The 16,526-nt window shown below is 36.7% G+C and overlaps 1 protein-coding gene across 2 annotated transcripts; it reads left to right on the top strand.

Moving 5' to 3' along the window:
• The first annotated feature begins 9,061 nt into the window (after positions 1-9,061).
• LOC109012206 (UPF0426 protein At1g28150, chloroplastic) lies at positions 9,062-16,227 on the top strand. 2 transcript variants are annotated; one of them, XM_018993734.2, is made up of 3 exons: positions 9,062-9,204; positions 9,315-9,488; positions 15,625-16,227. In XM_018993734.2, the coding sequence occupies exons 1-3, from the start codon at positions 9,163-9,165 to the stop codon at positions 15,799-15,801; spliced, it is 393 nt and encodes a 130-aa protein (XP_018849279.2). In that variant the 5' UTR covers positions 9,062-9,162; the 3' UTR covers positions 15,802-16,227. The 2 variants fall into 2 exon arrangements, with proteins under 2 accessions (XP_018849279.2, XP_018849278.2); XM_018993733.2 differs by having other exon boundaries at positions 9,062-9,228.
• The last annotated feature ends 299 nt before the right edge of the window (positions 16,228-16,526 follow it).

Raw genomic sequence — 16,526 nt, 5'->3', positions numbered from 1 at the left:
TTCAGGCATAGGTATTGGAGCTGTTTTGATGCAAGAAGGCCGTCCAATTGCTTATTTCAGTGAAAAGTTGAGTGGGGCAGCCCTAAATTACCCTACTTATGATAAGGAGATGTATGCCTTGGTGAGGGCTTTGGAAAATTGGCAACACTATCTATGGCCAAAGGAGTTTGTGATTCACACAGATCATGAGTCTTTGAAGCATTTGAAAGGACAGCAAAGGTTGAACAAACGCCATGCCAAGTGTGAAAATAATGCTCTCTTGATCTCACTTTTTTTTGCAATGTAATTGAATTTCTCCTCTCTTGCTCTCACTATAGCCGAAATCCTCTCTCTTTCTTTTTCACTCTGATCAATGTTTTTCTCTCCTTTTTTTTTTAAGTCTTTTTTTTCAGTTTCGGCCTTCCTTTCCTTTTCCTTTTTTTTTTCATTCGAACTTTGTAACTTTAATTGGTCCTCCCTGACCTGTTTTGGAGTTAATGGCACAAGAGTAATAGGTTGCCTATTAAGAGTGAAGGAATACTTATTTGTGAATCCATCATGCGTAACCCTCAGATCATACTGCCATGGTCTTCCCAACAGTAAATGGCATGCGTGCATAGGAACCACATCACAAAGCACCTCATCCTCATATTTGCCAATGGATAATGCCACCAACACTTGTCTTGTCACCTTGATTTCCCCACATTCATTCAACCACTGAAGCCGGTAAGGTTGAGGATGTTTCAAGGTAGTTAAAGCCAATTTCTCCACCAAATAAGTGCTGGCTACATTTGTGCAACTCCCACCATCGATAATGACACTGCAAACTTTGTTATTTACAAAGCACCGAGTATGAAACAAGTTCTCCCTTTGGTTACTTTCTTCCTCCTTAACCTGCACATTGAGAACTCACCTTGCAACCAATAAATCTCCAACCACAACATTTTGCTCATCAAACTCCTCCGACTCCGCCTCTCCATCAACATTCTGCCACGGACCACGCCCACCATGCTGCCTATTGTGGATGTCATGTTGCTGGCCCCTAGGAGTTTCTGCTTCTACCCTGTCCAACCTTTCGTGAATAGGTTCTAATTCAGCCCTCAACATATGCCTCATCTCCCCTAACATCGCTTGCATTTGGAGGTTTGGAACTGGAGGTTGTCGAAATTCTTTGGTTGTGTCTTCTTCTTGATTATTAGACATGTTTTAAAATCTGCAAACAAAGTTAGAATCCTCACAAGCACTCCCTCACGTGTTTCACTCAAGAATTAATACACTTGCACTCGTGTTTTCACTCTAAACGGCTTTTACCCTCATATGGTCTCGCACTCTTGCCTTTTTCCACTCTTTTGTGTCTTCTTTAGTTCTTAATCGAACTTCAAGAAACTCATTCAAAATAATCCAGCAGCAATTCAGAAAATAAACAACCAAAACTCATCAAAAGTTCAAGTACTTGAATAAGGTGAGATACAAGATTGAAAGGAAGAAGTTTTCTTACTGGAATCGTGTACCTTTTTTTTTTTTATTTTTTTTTTTTTTTTTTTTTTAACAGGAAATAGAACGAAAATAAAAGATAGACAAACTTATCTTAGAACCAAAGCTCTGATACCAAAATGATATGAACTCCACCAACAATTGTGATGAAACCCGATAACAATGATGGCTTGGAACCCCAAGATCGTATTGACAAGATTTGTTGAGCCTTGACCAGTCACCGAACTAGATGAAAAACCAAGACTACGAAGGATTGAAAACGCCACACCAAGAAATCAGAATCAAGGTGATAAGTTTGGAGCTTGAACGCCACAAGATTAACTTGATAAGTTCAAGGAGTTCTTTGAAGAACCAAGAGGAACACAAGACCTCACAAAGACAAATAAGCTTTTGAAATTTCAAATCTGATATTAAAACTCGAAATAACCCCTTTATATACTTGGAACAACCCTCCAAGAATAGGAAAAGTCATAACTACAGCTTTAAAAGCAACACAAATATTAACATAACAAGTCCCACGAAATTTAGGCCTCTTGGACTTCTAGAGGCAGCCAGAAATGACTAAATGACTAAATTCAATGTATTTCACGTACCCAGGCAAGACCAAGTTCATTCACCTATTTAATATTCTTGAAACTTAACAAATTCACGTCCTTTAATGGTCAGACCATTCATCATATTTCTATGTGCTAATTAGCCTCTTCAATTGCCTTGATGACATGGACTAAGTCTTGAATATTATTTGAGCCCATCTTGGTCTTTTTAGAATCAGCCCAATTCTCTTGGATTAGCCCATTTAGTGCTTCCTTGAATCGTTTGGCTCTAAGTCTTGTAATTGGGCCACTAGGAAGTGACAAAGGGTCTTTTGCAAATTCAGCTCCATTCCCACTTGTATGATCAGCATGTCCAGCTCCTTGGTTTGCATCAGTTTTCCTCCTATGTGAAGCACATTGATGAAAGTATTTTGTGTTTATGTCTCCTTCCCTCAACCATCTCTGTTTTGCCCTTTGTTTCCACTTGGTATTTTCAGCTTCAAGAAGATTGTTCACCCCTTGTTGTACTTGTTTGATCTTCTCATTTAAATGGCCTATGTTCCTTTCATGTAATTTTGAGAGATAGTCCATTTGTTCATTGACTTCTCTCTTTGAGTTGCCTAGCTTCTGCTTACTCCATTGAAATAGATTTTGTTTATAGATTTTGAGTCTCTCAGAAGTGTGTTGCATTTTGTTAGCAGCCATTCTAGGCAACCTCCAAGCTTCCTCAACAGTTTTAAAGCAATCCTCCCTTAGTGTCCAGCTTACCTCAAATCTAAAGGGCTTTTGAAGTCTATAAGCACTAGGTTGCAACTGTTCCATAGCAGTCCATATGGGATTGTGGTCTGAGTTAAGAGCCGGAAGGGTGTAAACTCTCGAGTCATTAAATAAGGTTGACAAGACATTGTTGCATAAGGCCCTATCCAGCCTTTTTTTGGTGAAGGCCTCTCTTTGCCTCCCATTTGACCAAGTAAATTTCATTCCATAATAGCCCATGTCATTGAGATCACATATGTACATTGCATCTCTAAAAGCTTTCATTTGGTTATAAGGTCTCAAAGGGCCTTCACATTTCTCTCCATAGCTCAAAATTTCATTGAAGTCACCTACACAGCCATCCTATAGAGATTGTAGGTGTAAGTGCCTGTAGTAGTTGTCAGCTTTCATATCTCTTTACTGTTATTGGATTGCCATAGAATCCAATCAGAATCCAGCGAATACCATCTTTCATTTCCTTAATTATCAGAGATATGTGATGTTGTGTATAAGAGAGGACCTGAGTTTCTGTTTCTTCTTTCCATAGGAAGGCCAAGCCTCCACTTGACCCTTTCGAATTAACCACAAAGTTGTTATCAAACTTCAACTTCCTTTTGACAGCTTCTACTTTAAGTCTATTGCTCTTTGTTTCCATTAAGAAAACAAAAGTTGGGGCCTTATTTTGCACCATTAGATGCAAGTTATTCAATGTCCGAGGGTTCCCAAGCCGTCAGCAGTTCCAGCCTAGACAACTCATAGCAAAGGGTGAGGGTATGCATCATCCACCACCACCTCAATTCTGTTAGCACTTTCACCAAACACCACCCCATTTTCTGCTTTCTTAGTAACCTAAGTGGCCCCTCTTGCACTTGATCTAGTAACAATTCTCTTGGTGCCACTTGGACAACTTGCATTGCTCTCCTCGAGACCAACTAAGAGGCTTTCAAAACTTTTGTTTCTAGCTTTCCTCTTCCAACTCCTCTTGTTTTGATTTTCTCCAAAACTTGGACCTGGTCAAAGACAAAATGGGCTAGAGATGAGGCTTGGGCCCTTAGGTCATGGTTGCTCTCAAGGCCCAGGCTTGTCTTTTGGATATTGCCTTTACAAGTTGTGATTGGTTCACACCTTGGGCAGTCTGAATCCTCAATGCCTTGCATGAGCAGGCATCCCCTTCATGAAAAGTCAGTTCATAACTATCGAAAATAGGCTCAACCAAACTTTCCCTAAAAAGCATCTAGGTTGTCTTTGCAGAAATCCTAGGGGAAAGCATATTTTCAGTTGACATTACATTAGTTGCAATGTCAGCATCAAGCATACCAGTTTCTTGAAAATCTGCATTTGATTCAGTGTTGCTTTTTGGACCTTCATCCCTGTCCTCCCACCACTTCCTTCATGGTTGTCCTTCTCCTTTGTGCTGAAGGTCTTCTTCCCCATATTTCTTTTTGGTGCTCTCACTATCCTTCACAGTTGGAGCTCGCATCCACACTCCATATTGCAACTTATTGCCTTTAAGTGAACTTACAGAGTAGCCTTGCTTAGCATGCTTAATCACACCACACTTAAAACAGAATGTAGGAAGACGTTCATACTTGATGGGGACCAAAGTCTTCTTGCCTTCAAAGGATAAAAACACCCCCCTGAGGAGGGCTCCTGAAATATTAACTTCCACCCTTATCCTCAAGAAATTCCCCCATCCAATACCTCTGTCATCCACATGGACAGTTACAACTTTACCAATACTTTCACCAATCTGGGCTCCAACCTCGTATGTCATGCTTGCAAGTGGCATGTTATAAACTTGCACCCAGAACTCTTCTTTATTGAAGGGTATTTCATTTATGGAAATGTTGCCTTCAAACACTTGCAAACACAGCAGCCATCTGTCAAAGGACCAAGGTCTGCCCTTAATAACTTGCTGCATATCCTTCTCTTTGTTAAACTCGATTAGGAACTTATTCATGCCAATTTCTAAGAATTTAAACCAACTATCACATTGCCATAACTTGGCCATTGTTAGACTTAAAGGCTTCTCGATTGATTAGTCTTTCTGCATGATCATGGCCAACAAACAAAACTTTCCATGTTGTGAAGTTTTGGCAGTCAAGTTTTTAGGTAAAACCACTTCCTCTTTTTCCTTCTCAGTGAGACAAAAACCTTCTCACTGTTTAGTTAAATCTTCCTCCATTGTAACCTCTTCAAACCAGCCAAGCTCGTCTAAGAGACTTAACTCAACATGGAGAGAACAAACCTAACCCTAATAGGAGAGGACTCCGTATCTATTCTATATTTTCTCGTTAAGTTGCACACTTCATTTTCTAAGGGAATAATTAGATAAGATGTCAAGGGGAGACAATTTATGGGCATGATATCTAGAAAATGTGGGAAATTAGATTGTGAGAACTTATGAATATTTGCAATGAGTTAAAATGACTCCCCACAAGTTAAAAACTTTTGTTAAATTAATTAACTCTCCATTAGTTAATTAATTATCCACCAAACATTAGTTAATTTTATTGAAGTTAAATAATTACCTTGTAGAAGATTCTCTTGCTTTAGTTTTTGTCAAGGATATGTGAAATCATATAAAAAAATAACTACTCCTCTCTATAATTCTTTTTTTGATAAATAAAAAGAGATTTTATTAATTCAAGTAATTAGGCAATGCTCGAGTATACAAGAAAGAGCCTAATTACAAATTATACGATACATAAAGTAGCCTAAAAGTCATTAAAACTCGTTCCAATCAATAAAATAGATAACCCCAACGCAACAATGTGTGGGGAAGAAAAAGCCCTAAAACCATCCGGAGAGCGTTCCCTACTCCTCTTTATAATTTTCCAACCCTAAAAGTATCATGTTTGCAAATCTTATGCACTGCAAAATTAAAAGAGATTAAAAACTCGAAGTTTACATAAATTTATGAACAAAATATAAATTGTGAAGAAGAAAATATATCTAAGATTTTACAAAATTTAAATTTTGCACTCCTTTATTACAATAATCTTTTCTCCAATCCCTTTGCAATAGGCGAGGCCGGGGTACTATGTGAACTTATCAATAGGAAGAAAATGAAATTGAACCGCAAACTCATCTTTTTCAATACAATGAGCAACTCAAGACAAAAAAAGACAAAAAAATAAAATAAAATTATGCATATAATAAACAAAAGGACCAAAAGATGCAAATAATTTTTTTTTCTTTATTTAGTACTAATATTCTTCTAGGGTTGAGGAGGTATCTATGGAAAAAGCAAAATTTAGTAAGGATGTCTAGCTTCTAATTAGCCATGAACTAATTTAGAATTATCTTCATTTATACTTTATTCCATTGTAAATTCATAATTCCACTCTAAATTTTATTTAATTTCAATAGATCTCTAATTAAGTAAATGTCACAGTTGACTTATACATAAAATCTATAATAAAACACTCCTTTATTGTTCTTTTACTTCTCTACATCTTTATTCTATGATTCTAATTTAATCTCTTGATTATTTTCTTACTCATTGAACCACATTCAACATAATTACATTAAAGTTGTTAAAATATCTAGACCCGGGATTAAGAATAGCTAATTTATTATACGTATTATAAATTTTGTACCTCATCTGTATCTCATCTCATCCCTGTTTGGAAATAATCAAATGCTATTAGTAATAGTAAATTTAATATTCAAGTGACAGTAATTTTCAGCATAATAAATCATAATGGTGTAGTTCAATATATTCCAAATTATTTCAACATATTAATCAGAAGTCATGATACCCGTTATTAAATTAGCTCATCATATACAACATCTTATAATCTTATCAGAGGCTATAGACTATAGATAATATTAATTCATCCTTAAAATTCATTCTTAAAACCAATATTAATTTAAACAGAAGCTAGCATAGATAATAATACCATTAGAGATGAGATACTAGACTTTAAATCACATAAAAATCACAAGATAAAACGTAATATAAATTTACAAACATTTATTTTCACAAATGAAATGAGATGAGTTGAGATAAAAGTTGAAAATTGAATAAAATATTGTTAAAAAATATATATTTTTTAATATTATTTTTGTTTTGAGATTTGAAAAAGTTGAATTGTTTATTTTATTTTGAGTAAAAAACTGAGAAGTTGTAATAATTAGATGACATGAAATGAGATAAGATGAGAATGGTTGTGAAAACAAAAGAGTTAAGCTTTTTTAAGATGATGTAGAGACAAGGAGTTTTCAAGCTTGAGAGTTGAGAGTGGCTCTTGGCTAGAGAGAGGGTCTTATGGCTAGTTTGGATGGTGAGATGAAATGATATGATTTTAGATAAGTTGAATAAAATATTATTATAATATTATTTTTTAATATTATTATTATTTTGAGATTTGAAAAAGTTGAATTATTTATTATATTTTATGTGAAAATTTAAAAAAGTTATAATAATAAGATGAGATGAAACCATATCTGAGTCCAAATAGGACCACTAGAGAGAGAACTCAGGAGTCAGGAGGGAAAGAGCCGGCAATGAGAGAGAGGGGATTTAAGGCCTCGTTTGTTTTGGAAAAACATCTCATTTCATCTCATTTAATCATTACAACTTTCTCAACTTCCAATACAAAATAAAATAAACAATTCAACTTTTTCAAATCTCAAAACACAAATAATATTAAAAAATATACTCTAATAATATTTTATTCAACTTTTTAATCTTAATCTCATCTCATCTCTGAAAACAAACGAGGGTGTGGTTTGAAATTCTTCAAAACCAAACTCAAGGACAAAAACGAAAAACATACAAAATAGAGTTAAAAACGTAAACATGCGAACAAAACCAAAGCCAAACCGAGGGATAAAAAGGGGAAACGAGTAAAGCAGAAGGGCAAAATTGAAAATGAAAAGTAGTTAAAAATCATTGTTCATGCATGGTGCGAATAAAACAAAACCAAACTGAGGGACAAAAAATGAAAACAAACAAAATAGAGAGCTAAAAACGTAAACATGCCAATAGAACCAAAACCAAACTAAGGGATAAAAAGGGGAAAGAATAAATAGAGGGGCAAAATTGGAAATGAAAAATGATTGAAAATTCACCATTCCTTCTTGGATAGGCTCTTTTATTAATAGAATAGATATCTTACAAATTAACTTATTGTAATGTCTAACATTTAGACTGCGCTTGGATGTTGAGATGAGTTGTGAATAATATTATTTTGTGAATCTAATTGAGATGAGTTTAGGTCCCATTTGGAACTTGAACTGAATTGAGTTAATTTTAGTTCAGTTTAATTTTAAGCTGAGTCTAACATATAAACACCCAACTCTCAAATAACTAAACTCATCTTAATTCAAAACCTCTTTACACGTGGAACTCACAATCTTTTTCAACTTAATACATTTTTACACGTGAGATTCACAAATTTTTTCAACTTCTCATAAATACATCTAAACTCATCTTAACATTACAGGTTGAGATGAATTTAACTTTTTTTATGGAAAATTAAAAAAATAGTTAGTTCTATTAATGATTGGTTTGATATGAATTGAGTTTGGTTCAATAATCAAACGTCAAACTTTTTGAAATAAAAAAATTATATTAAATAAAAATATCATTATAAAGTGTCATTTGAATTAATTTCTTAAGGAAATTAATTTCAATACCCGCAATTATCCTAAGGTTTCTTTGGATAGCAAGATATTCTCATCTCATCTCATCTCATCTCAATATTCAAACGTTACAAATACTTTTCAATTTCAATTTCTCAATTTTTTTATTTAATAATTATCTAATCATTATAATTTTGTTAAATTTCTAAAACATAGTACAAAAAGAAATTCAGTTTTTTCAGATTTTAAAATAAAAATTATATTAAAAAATTATATTCAAACAATATTTTAATTTTATAATATTTTAATTTAATTTTTTCTCAATCATTTTTTAAAACCCCATAAATATCATAATATAAATTATTTTTTTATTATTTATAAATTATAAATTATTTTATTACTATTTATAAATAGACTACTCTCACTGTCCTATCGAGGGTCAAGATTTTGATATTTAGATTTATAATAAAGAGAAATTTCTATAGTCTCTAAGGACAGGTTTGAGACACAAGATAAAATATAAAATTTTCATCTCTTCTCATCTTATCATTACATCTTTTTTAAATCTCTATACAAAATATAATAAATAATTTACCTTTTTCAAATTTCAATACACATTTTTTAAATTCTAAAAAAATAATAATATTAAAACATAATATTTTAAACTTTAAAATAAAACATAAAATTCTACCTCACCCCAAACCTGCAGAATTGAAAATCGTGGAATACAAGACGACCAAGGAATTTATATACAAATTTACAATAAACCACGTCCGACAGTCGGCTAAGGCGCATAGAGACCCAAAAAATGTCGGTCTTTCTTCTCAGTTCGTCCTCCTCATGTGCTCTGGTGCGTGACTTCCACTTCTCCCAAGTACTCTCTTCTCTCTCTGTCTCTCTCTCTCCGTTTCTTGTGTTTGTGTCTGTGTCAGTAAAATTAATATGGCAAATGGATGACAGTGGAAATTGAAGGAGCCATTGACAAACCCTTTAACGTTATCGAAAGAAAGGAGAAGCAGCAGCAGCAGCGGCAGCTGCGTACGTTTAGCGAATTATAACAGGAATAGAAAAATTGGGGTGAAAGCGTTTTTCTTCAATCCCATCGATGAACCCATTCTCAAAGAAGCTCTAAAGGTAGTTGAGTACAACTTCTACTGCCTTACCCGTTATTTATTTTGGGTGTTTTGAGCTTATGTTTGCTGGTAGCTACTGCTAATCGCTCCCACCTGTTTTCATTTTCTTGTTCCCTTTTTGTGTGTTTCTCGTAATTCTTCGGATTTGGGTATCCTGTAATCTTATTGGTGTCTAGTGAATTCATGAAATTAGTTTCAATTCGTCCACAATTTGTGCTTTTGAGAACAATCATAACGTTTAAAGTACAAAGGGAAAATTGTAAACATCCAATATGATTAGATTGTCTTGTCTAACGGATGAGAATTGAAAAAATCTCAATCTTCTATCAGTAGCGCTTTTCTCTGTCGTCTATGGAAATTAATTCGATTCTCATTATTCTTGTAATAACTCAACATAGTTTCTAACTTTCTATACTGCCATTGGTCTTTAGACCAACGGACGTCTCTTTCCAATTAACAAAAGAGTGGGGGATTGGATCGCCCATTTTACTCTGGCATAGTGCCTGGATATTCACCTATAAAAAGCTCTAGTAACCTATGTAGTGGGATATATGACCAATTGTTAAATCCAAGCAATGTGGGATCCCATACACCACCTATTGATACTGTAAAAATCGCACAACAAACTGGAGGGAGAGAAAGAGCCATTCCCGACCCACTGATTTGATTGGGCCTTGAGCGGTGTTGTTTGGAGCCCTCGGTAGTGTTCCGGTGCGGCTGTACGGTGGCGATGCGTATGTCCATGGTGGTGAATGGAAAATAAGTGCTGAGAAAGTAAAGAGAAATGGACATCAAGATTTACGTGATTCGGTACTAGGCCTACGTCCACGGAGGTTTGGGGAGGAGAGTTTCCACTATAATATATTTGTTTACTATTTCACGTGGTCTCTCTTATCTCACTGTACAAAAATTGCTAGTGGTTTGCTGGTTGAATAAATTCTTCTTGGAGCTTGTTGTAGGTTGAAGAAGAAGTTGAAGATATGATCGAGAGAGTTGTTTGTCATCTAGCTGAAGGCTTTTTATATCTCCTTGTTACGTGTGTCAGTTTGGAGTGATGGGCCCCGATCCCTTTGCGTGTGTCAGCTTCTCTTTTCTTCCTACTTTTCCTTTGGCATGCTCTGAAGCCTCCTGCCATGAGGTGACTTATCCCTTGGCGTGTCTAACTTGCTCTCATTTGCCTCTGACACTTGCATGCTCTCATGTTCCTCTTTGTCTCTTTCTTGTTTTCCCTCTTGTCTCTAGTGGTGGCTTGGTGGGCTGGACCCAACTATGGGCTATGGTATTTTATCCCTCCCAATGGGCTCTCCCAGTAAGCTCTTTCAAACGGGCTCTCCCTGCGGGCACACCCAGTGGATTCTCCCAGTGGGCTCACCCGGTGGACTTCCCCAGCTGGCAAACACAGACTCCCCCGAACCGATAACAACTCCCGATTTATCTCTCTCAAAACTTATGTGAATTTTTGTGATACCCCATATGATATGGATAAGGGTAGGTGGTGTATGAGATTTCACATTGCTTGGGAATGAGAAGTTCTTGCTCTTTTAAGGTTTCAATGGAGCTCTAATTGTATCATTGATTAGTCCTTTTGGAGTATAGGCCATGTGATTTGGGCCTTCCATTGGGGCTTTACAAATGGTATCAGAGCTTATCCCAACCAGAAATGTAGGACTTGAGCCGTGCCACCTACAATGGACAGACCCGACGAGGACGTCGGGAATTTAAGGGGAGTAGATTGTGATGCCCCATATAATATGGATAAGGGTAGGTGGTGTATGAGATTCCACATTGCTTGGGAATGAGAAGTTCTTGCTCTTTATAAGATTCTAATGGGGCTCTAATTGTATCATTGACTAGTCCTTTTGGAGTATAAGCCATGTGGTTTGGGCCTTTCATTGGGGTGTTACAATTTTGTTTCTACTAACAAAGTTATTTCTTGTGGCTCGGAACGGCAAACGCCAGCAATATGGGCCATCCAGGCATCGCTTGGACGTCCCAATACGGCTCCATTGAAACAGATAGATGGGCACTAATGCCAGTCTTCTCGGCACGGACAATCATCTCCTTTATATAAGTCCAGTCTCTTGATTGGTCATGATGCATTGGGTAAGAACCAGTGTCTCGAGCTTCACCCGAACAATGGCCAGTCGGAACACAAGTCTCTCGACTTGCCAACTTTCGTGTTAGGTTGCTGCTTGTGATGCATTGGTTAAGGATCAGAGCCCTCGAGCTCTTCCTTAAACAATAGCCAGTCGGAACACAACCCAGTCCCTTGACTAGACTTGTCGACCTTCGCGGGGTACAAGCCTAGTCTCTTGATTGGCCACGATGCATTGGCTAAGGACCAGAGCCCCGAGCTCCACCTCCCGCCACATCTGAGCTTCGTGTTCGTAGCAAACGCGGTCGAGCTAGCCTCCCGCCACATCCGAGCTTGGCACTCGCAGCATACTCGGTTGAGTTAGCCTCCCGCCACCTCTGAGCTCCGCACTCGCATTATATGCGGTCGAGCCAACTCCTGCCACATCCGAACTCCACGCTCGCATCATATGCGGTCAAATACACTCCCTGCCTAAATTCACCTCTGGAGGCATTTATTACTGAACACAAGCAGATTATTTTGTTTTCTTGTTGACGACCTATGTTGCATATCTTATTTTAAAGATTCTCAAGGACGTTTGGTTAGAAGTAATTGCCCTTAAGAATTGCGGGCTTCTATGGAGGGATAAACTACCATAGCCCATAGTTGGGCCAAGCCAACCAGGCTACCACTAGGGACAAGAAGGGAAACAAGAAAGAGACAAGGAAGGACATGAGAATATGTAAGTGTCAGAGGCAAAGGAGAGCAAGTCAGACATGCCAAGGGAGAAGTCACCTCATGGCAGGAGGCTTAAGAGCATGTCAAAGGGAAAGTATGAAGAAAAGGGAAGCTGACACACGCAAACGGGTCGGGCCCCATCACTCCAGATTGGTACACGCAACAAGGAGATATAAAAAACCTTTTGCCAGATGACAAACAACTCTCTCGATCATATCTTCAACTTCTTCTTCAACCTACAGCAAGCTTCAGGAATAATTTATTCAGCCAGCAGACCACTAGCAATCTTTGTACAGTGAGATATGAGAGACCATGTGAGACTGTAAAAAAATATATTATAGTGGAAACTCCTCTTCCCAAACCTCTGTGGATGTAGGCCTAGTGCCAAACCACGTAAATCTTGGTGTTCCTATCTTTACTTTCTCAGCACTTATTTTTCATTTACTGCCATGGACATATGCATCGCTACTGTATAGCCGCACTGGAACACTGCCGGGGGCTCCAAAGAACACCGCTCAAGGCCTAGTCAATTCAGTGGGCCGGGAATGACTCTTTTTCTCCCTCCGGCCTGTTGTGCGATTTTTACAGCATTAACACCACCTACACTCATCACTTAATATGGGCTATCACAATGTGTGGTGTGCAGACTTTACTCTAAGGTAGTAGCGGCCTGATTAATTTTTAATCAATGGAGTTAAAAAAAGTCGAGGCATGCTTACCTCAGTTCCGAGGAAGATTTGGTTGTAGAATCCAAATCTGTTTGTGCATTCCAGGATTATAAGTTTAAATCAGTGAGCTTGTTGTTTAAAACGTTGTTCTTGAATATGCCAGCGACTGATAGGATTGTTAGGTTATTTTCAAAGCAGAAACATGGAAGCAAATCTGATACCCAGTCTTGTTATGATGTAATGACGTGTATGTTTTTAGTTGGAGTCTTTGTACTTGCAAATTGGTATGGAGGGCACACCCTCTCCACTGTTGACATAACAAGAACTACTTTGTAAAAGAATTTTAAAAACTTGAAGTTAATTTTATTTCAATTTGACATGTTAGCACTGTGAGGTTGTGTGGGGCAAATTACATTTTTTCTTTTTGGGATAGCTGCCTTGGTACAATTTTAAAATGAGGGTGATTGATAAAATGGAACATCGCACTTGGTGGACCGGTGCTGCATGTGCAAGAGTAGTGGCTAACACTTGATCGCTTAATAATTCGCTACTTGTTTGTTAAGGATATATGGTTTTTTGTATACATGATTTTTGGTGTTCATGGGCAAATACCTCATAAAGTAATTGAGATGTACTTAACTGGATTAGTCTATTTGGAAAGCATAGAGGCGGTTCCATTTGGAAAGCAGCCCTTATTGCGTTTTGAAGACAATATTGAGAGAGAGGAAAAATACTCGTTCTCTTTAGTTAAAATCTTTATTGCTGAAGTTATTGTATGATTAACTACTTGAGATTTTAGAATGTAAGTTTGCAGAAGGATTCTCTGAATAATGCTTGAATACATTAGTCACCTTTATTACTTAAATTAGGGTATATAGATAATGGAAAATGATAAAGCAACCAAGAAGTTCTACCAATGATGTCTACCGAATTGTGTTTTTTTTTTACTTAACGATTAAGAAAATGTTTTTTAATGAATTTGTGAATTTTGTTTTTAAAAAATGTTTAAAGGGATTTAAAAAATGTTTGAAAAAAAAAAAGTAAAGTGAAATTTGCACTTTCGGTAGAAAATCTCGGTAGAGATTCTCGGTGGACTTAGTAGCGTCCATAGAAAATTGTTTCCATAATTTTATTTTTATTTTTACCTTATTTTTTAGTTGTTATTTTTTTTTACTTGAGAAAAAAATTAAGGTAACTACAAAAATTGCTTCACTAATTTTGTTACTGGGAAGAGTAATTTGTTGTTTTTATTAAGGACATTCACCAAGATAGTCAAATAAGTCCATTCTAAAGGCCTTACTCCTCTCAAGCTTGTGCACCAATCTATATTTATTTATCTAATAATTTGGCTGCTACCATAATAGTGCTCGCAAATAAATATTCAGCATTGTTTCTTGAGTTTCTTTTCCATCAAAGAAGATTTTAATTTTTATTGTTGTTTAGGTTGCATATGAATAAAGAGAACCAGTTCATGAAATGTTTTTTTTTTATTTTTTATTTTTTATTTTTAGATCAAAAAAATGTTTTTTTGTTGCTTGGATCTCTCTCTCTTTCACACATGTGCGCGCACAGGAAGTATACAAAGAGAACATATAGTTACAAGTTTGGAACTAGATATGGATATGAGGAAATAATTAAAACTAGCCTTATTGACCACCATAACAGAAGCCCACAAGAATAAGGTGTGAAAGAAAAAACATCTAAGATCATCCAATGAGCATTCCCGATCTTCAAAGCTCTGATCATTCCTTTCTAGCCAAATACACCACATGAGATATAAATGAATCCATATTCCACACATCAGCAATTTGATGATTAACCTAAAGATCTCTCCAACTAGCAAGAAATCCACCACCCTCATGGCATTACCCACACGTCTGATTCTGCTATAAATCTCATCCCATAGGGACCTGGCCACCTCACAGTGAAGTAATAAATGGTCCACAGTTTCACCACTTTTTTTAACACACAGCACCAATCCATAGCAATAAACTCACGCCTCCTCAGGTTGCCCATAATCAAGCTCTTCCTAAAAGAAGCAGCCCAAACAAAGAAGACAACCTTGTAAGGTACCTTTCTCTTCCGCATGCACTACCAAGGAAAGAAGTTGTGGTTCTGACATGTCAAAGCCTTGTACAGGAATTGAACTGTGAATTTCATATTCCTGGAATGAGTAAATCATCTTATCTACTTCAACACTACCAATTCTCGAAGTGTACATCAAGCTGAGAAGTTTGGATATAACACCAATTTCTCAATCTTGAGCCGTTCTAAAGTGAACATTCCACTGAAAGACCCACTAGAGCTGTCCAAAAGATCCGCCGCCATGACCTCCTGATCATACGCAATCCGGAAGAGGGCAGGAAATACTACCATCTTACCATGTGGTATATGAAGCAGACACTATCAGATTTCATCTCATTTATGTGCTGCTTTATTAAAATAAAGCAGCATCAATTAATTGCTTTTAGTCTTGGTAGTCCGATAAAGGTGAAAGTGATATTCTCTGCTCTGTTTCCATGTAATATTCCTTACCAAGCATGCAAGTTTCCTGTAACATTCATATTTCAAATAGCCATGAATGCATTTTCTGTGTGGAAATCTTTGTATATGCTTCCTAGTACTTCCCTCTGAAAGTTAATGCTATTTTCCCTTAGGAGCCAGTTGCTTTCATGGGTGGGATGTTTGCGGGTCTTTTAAGGCTTGATTTGAAAGAAGAGCCACTCAAGGAATGGATTGAGAGGACTGTGGAAGCTTCTGGAGTTACTGAGGAAGAAATTGATGCTGAAGGGTCAAAACCAGAAGAAGTCCCACAACAAATTCAAATTGAATGAGATAATTACCTTGGTTTTTACCGCATACCAGACACACTTGTTGATTATACTCGTATTTAACTACAATACAACATTAGTCATTCGAATCTGTCTTTGTATGATAATAATCTGAGATGTCTGTCTTTGAAGTCCATTCACCCTTCTCTTCAGACCGGATGCGGTGTAAAGCAGGCCACCCATTACTTTCCAAGCTAGAGCACACCGCACAGTATCATTGCCCCCAGTCTCACTATATCTATTCTCGGTTCAAATCCATATTTGTTGCTGTTATCGGCTTCGTCGCTACTGCCATTGCTCAGCCCGACTCCGTGACACCCATGCTAAGAGATAAATGGGCAACAATGAAAGTTTCCAGTTATGAGTAAGATGTGTTCTGCACACTATACTTTTATCTCATTATAATGAGAGTGATATTTTCTTTATCAACGTTTGAATTTTCCTTTAAAAAAATATATGATGATCCAAAGATGATAAAAGTCATATATTTATGAAAGGGAGATGGATGTGGTAGCAGCATTATTTGTAGTACAAGTATTACGACAAACATTCATTTGATACAGCTATTCCTGTAGACCCAAAATCTTCCTACCAATGAAAGCATTATCAAATCCCCGATGTACTACTTAAAAACAAAACATAATGACTGAAAATATGTATCTTTTTTATCCAATAACAGGAAGAACCGGAAGGGTTTGAGACAATGTTTTGAATACTGTACCGGACGT

This window comes from Juglans regia, chromosome 15, assembly GCF_001411555.2.
Source record: "Juglans regia cultivar Chandler chromosome 15, Walnut 2.0, whole genome shotgun sequence".
NCBI lineage: Eukaryota > Viridiplantae > Streptophyta > Magnoliopsida > Fagales > Juglandaceae > Juglans > Juglans regia.
The sequence above is the reverse complement of the archived record's forward strand: the minus strand, read 5'-3'. Positions and strand labels throughout refer to the sequence as shown.

Coding starts and splice junctions, on each gene's coding strand:
- LOC109012206 (XM_018993733.2), top strand. CDS start 9,163: ATGTCGGTCTTTCTTCTCAGTTCGTCCTCCTCATGTGCTCTGGTGCGT. Junction 9,229..9,314: donor GTGACTTCCACTTCTCCCAA/GTACTCTCTTCT, acceptor AATGGATGACAG/TGGAAATTGAAGGAGCCATT. Junction 9,489..15,624: donor TTCTCAAAGAAGCTCTAAAG/GTAGTTGAGTAC, acceptor ATTTTCCCTTAG/GAGCCAGTTGCTTTCATGGG.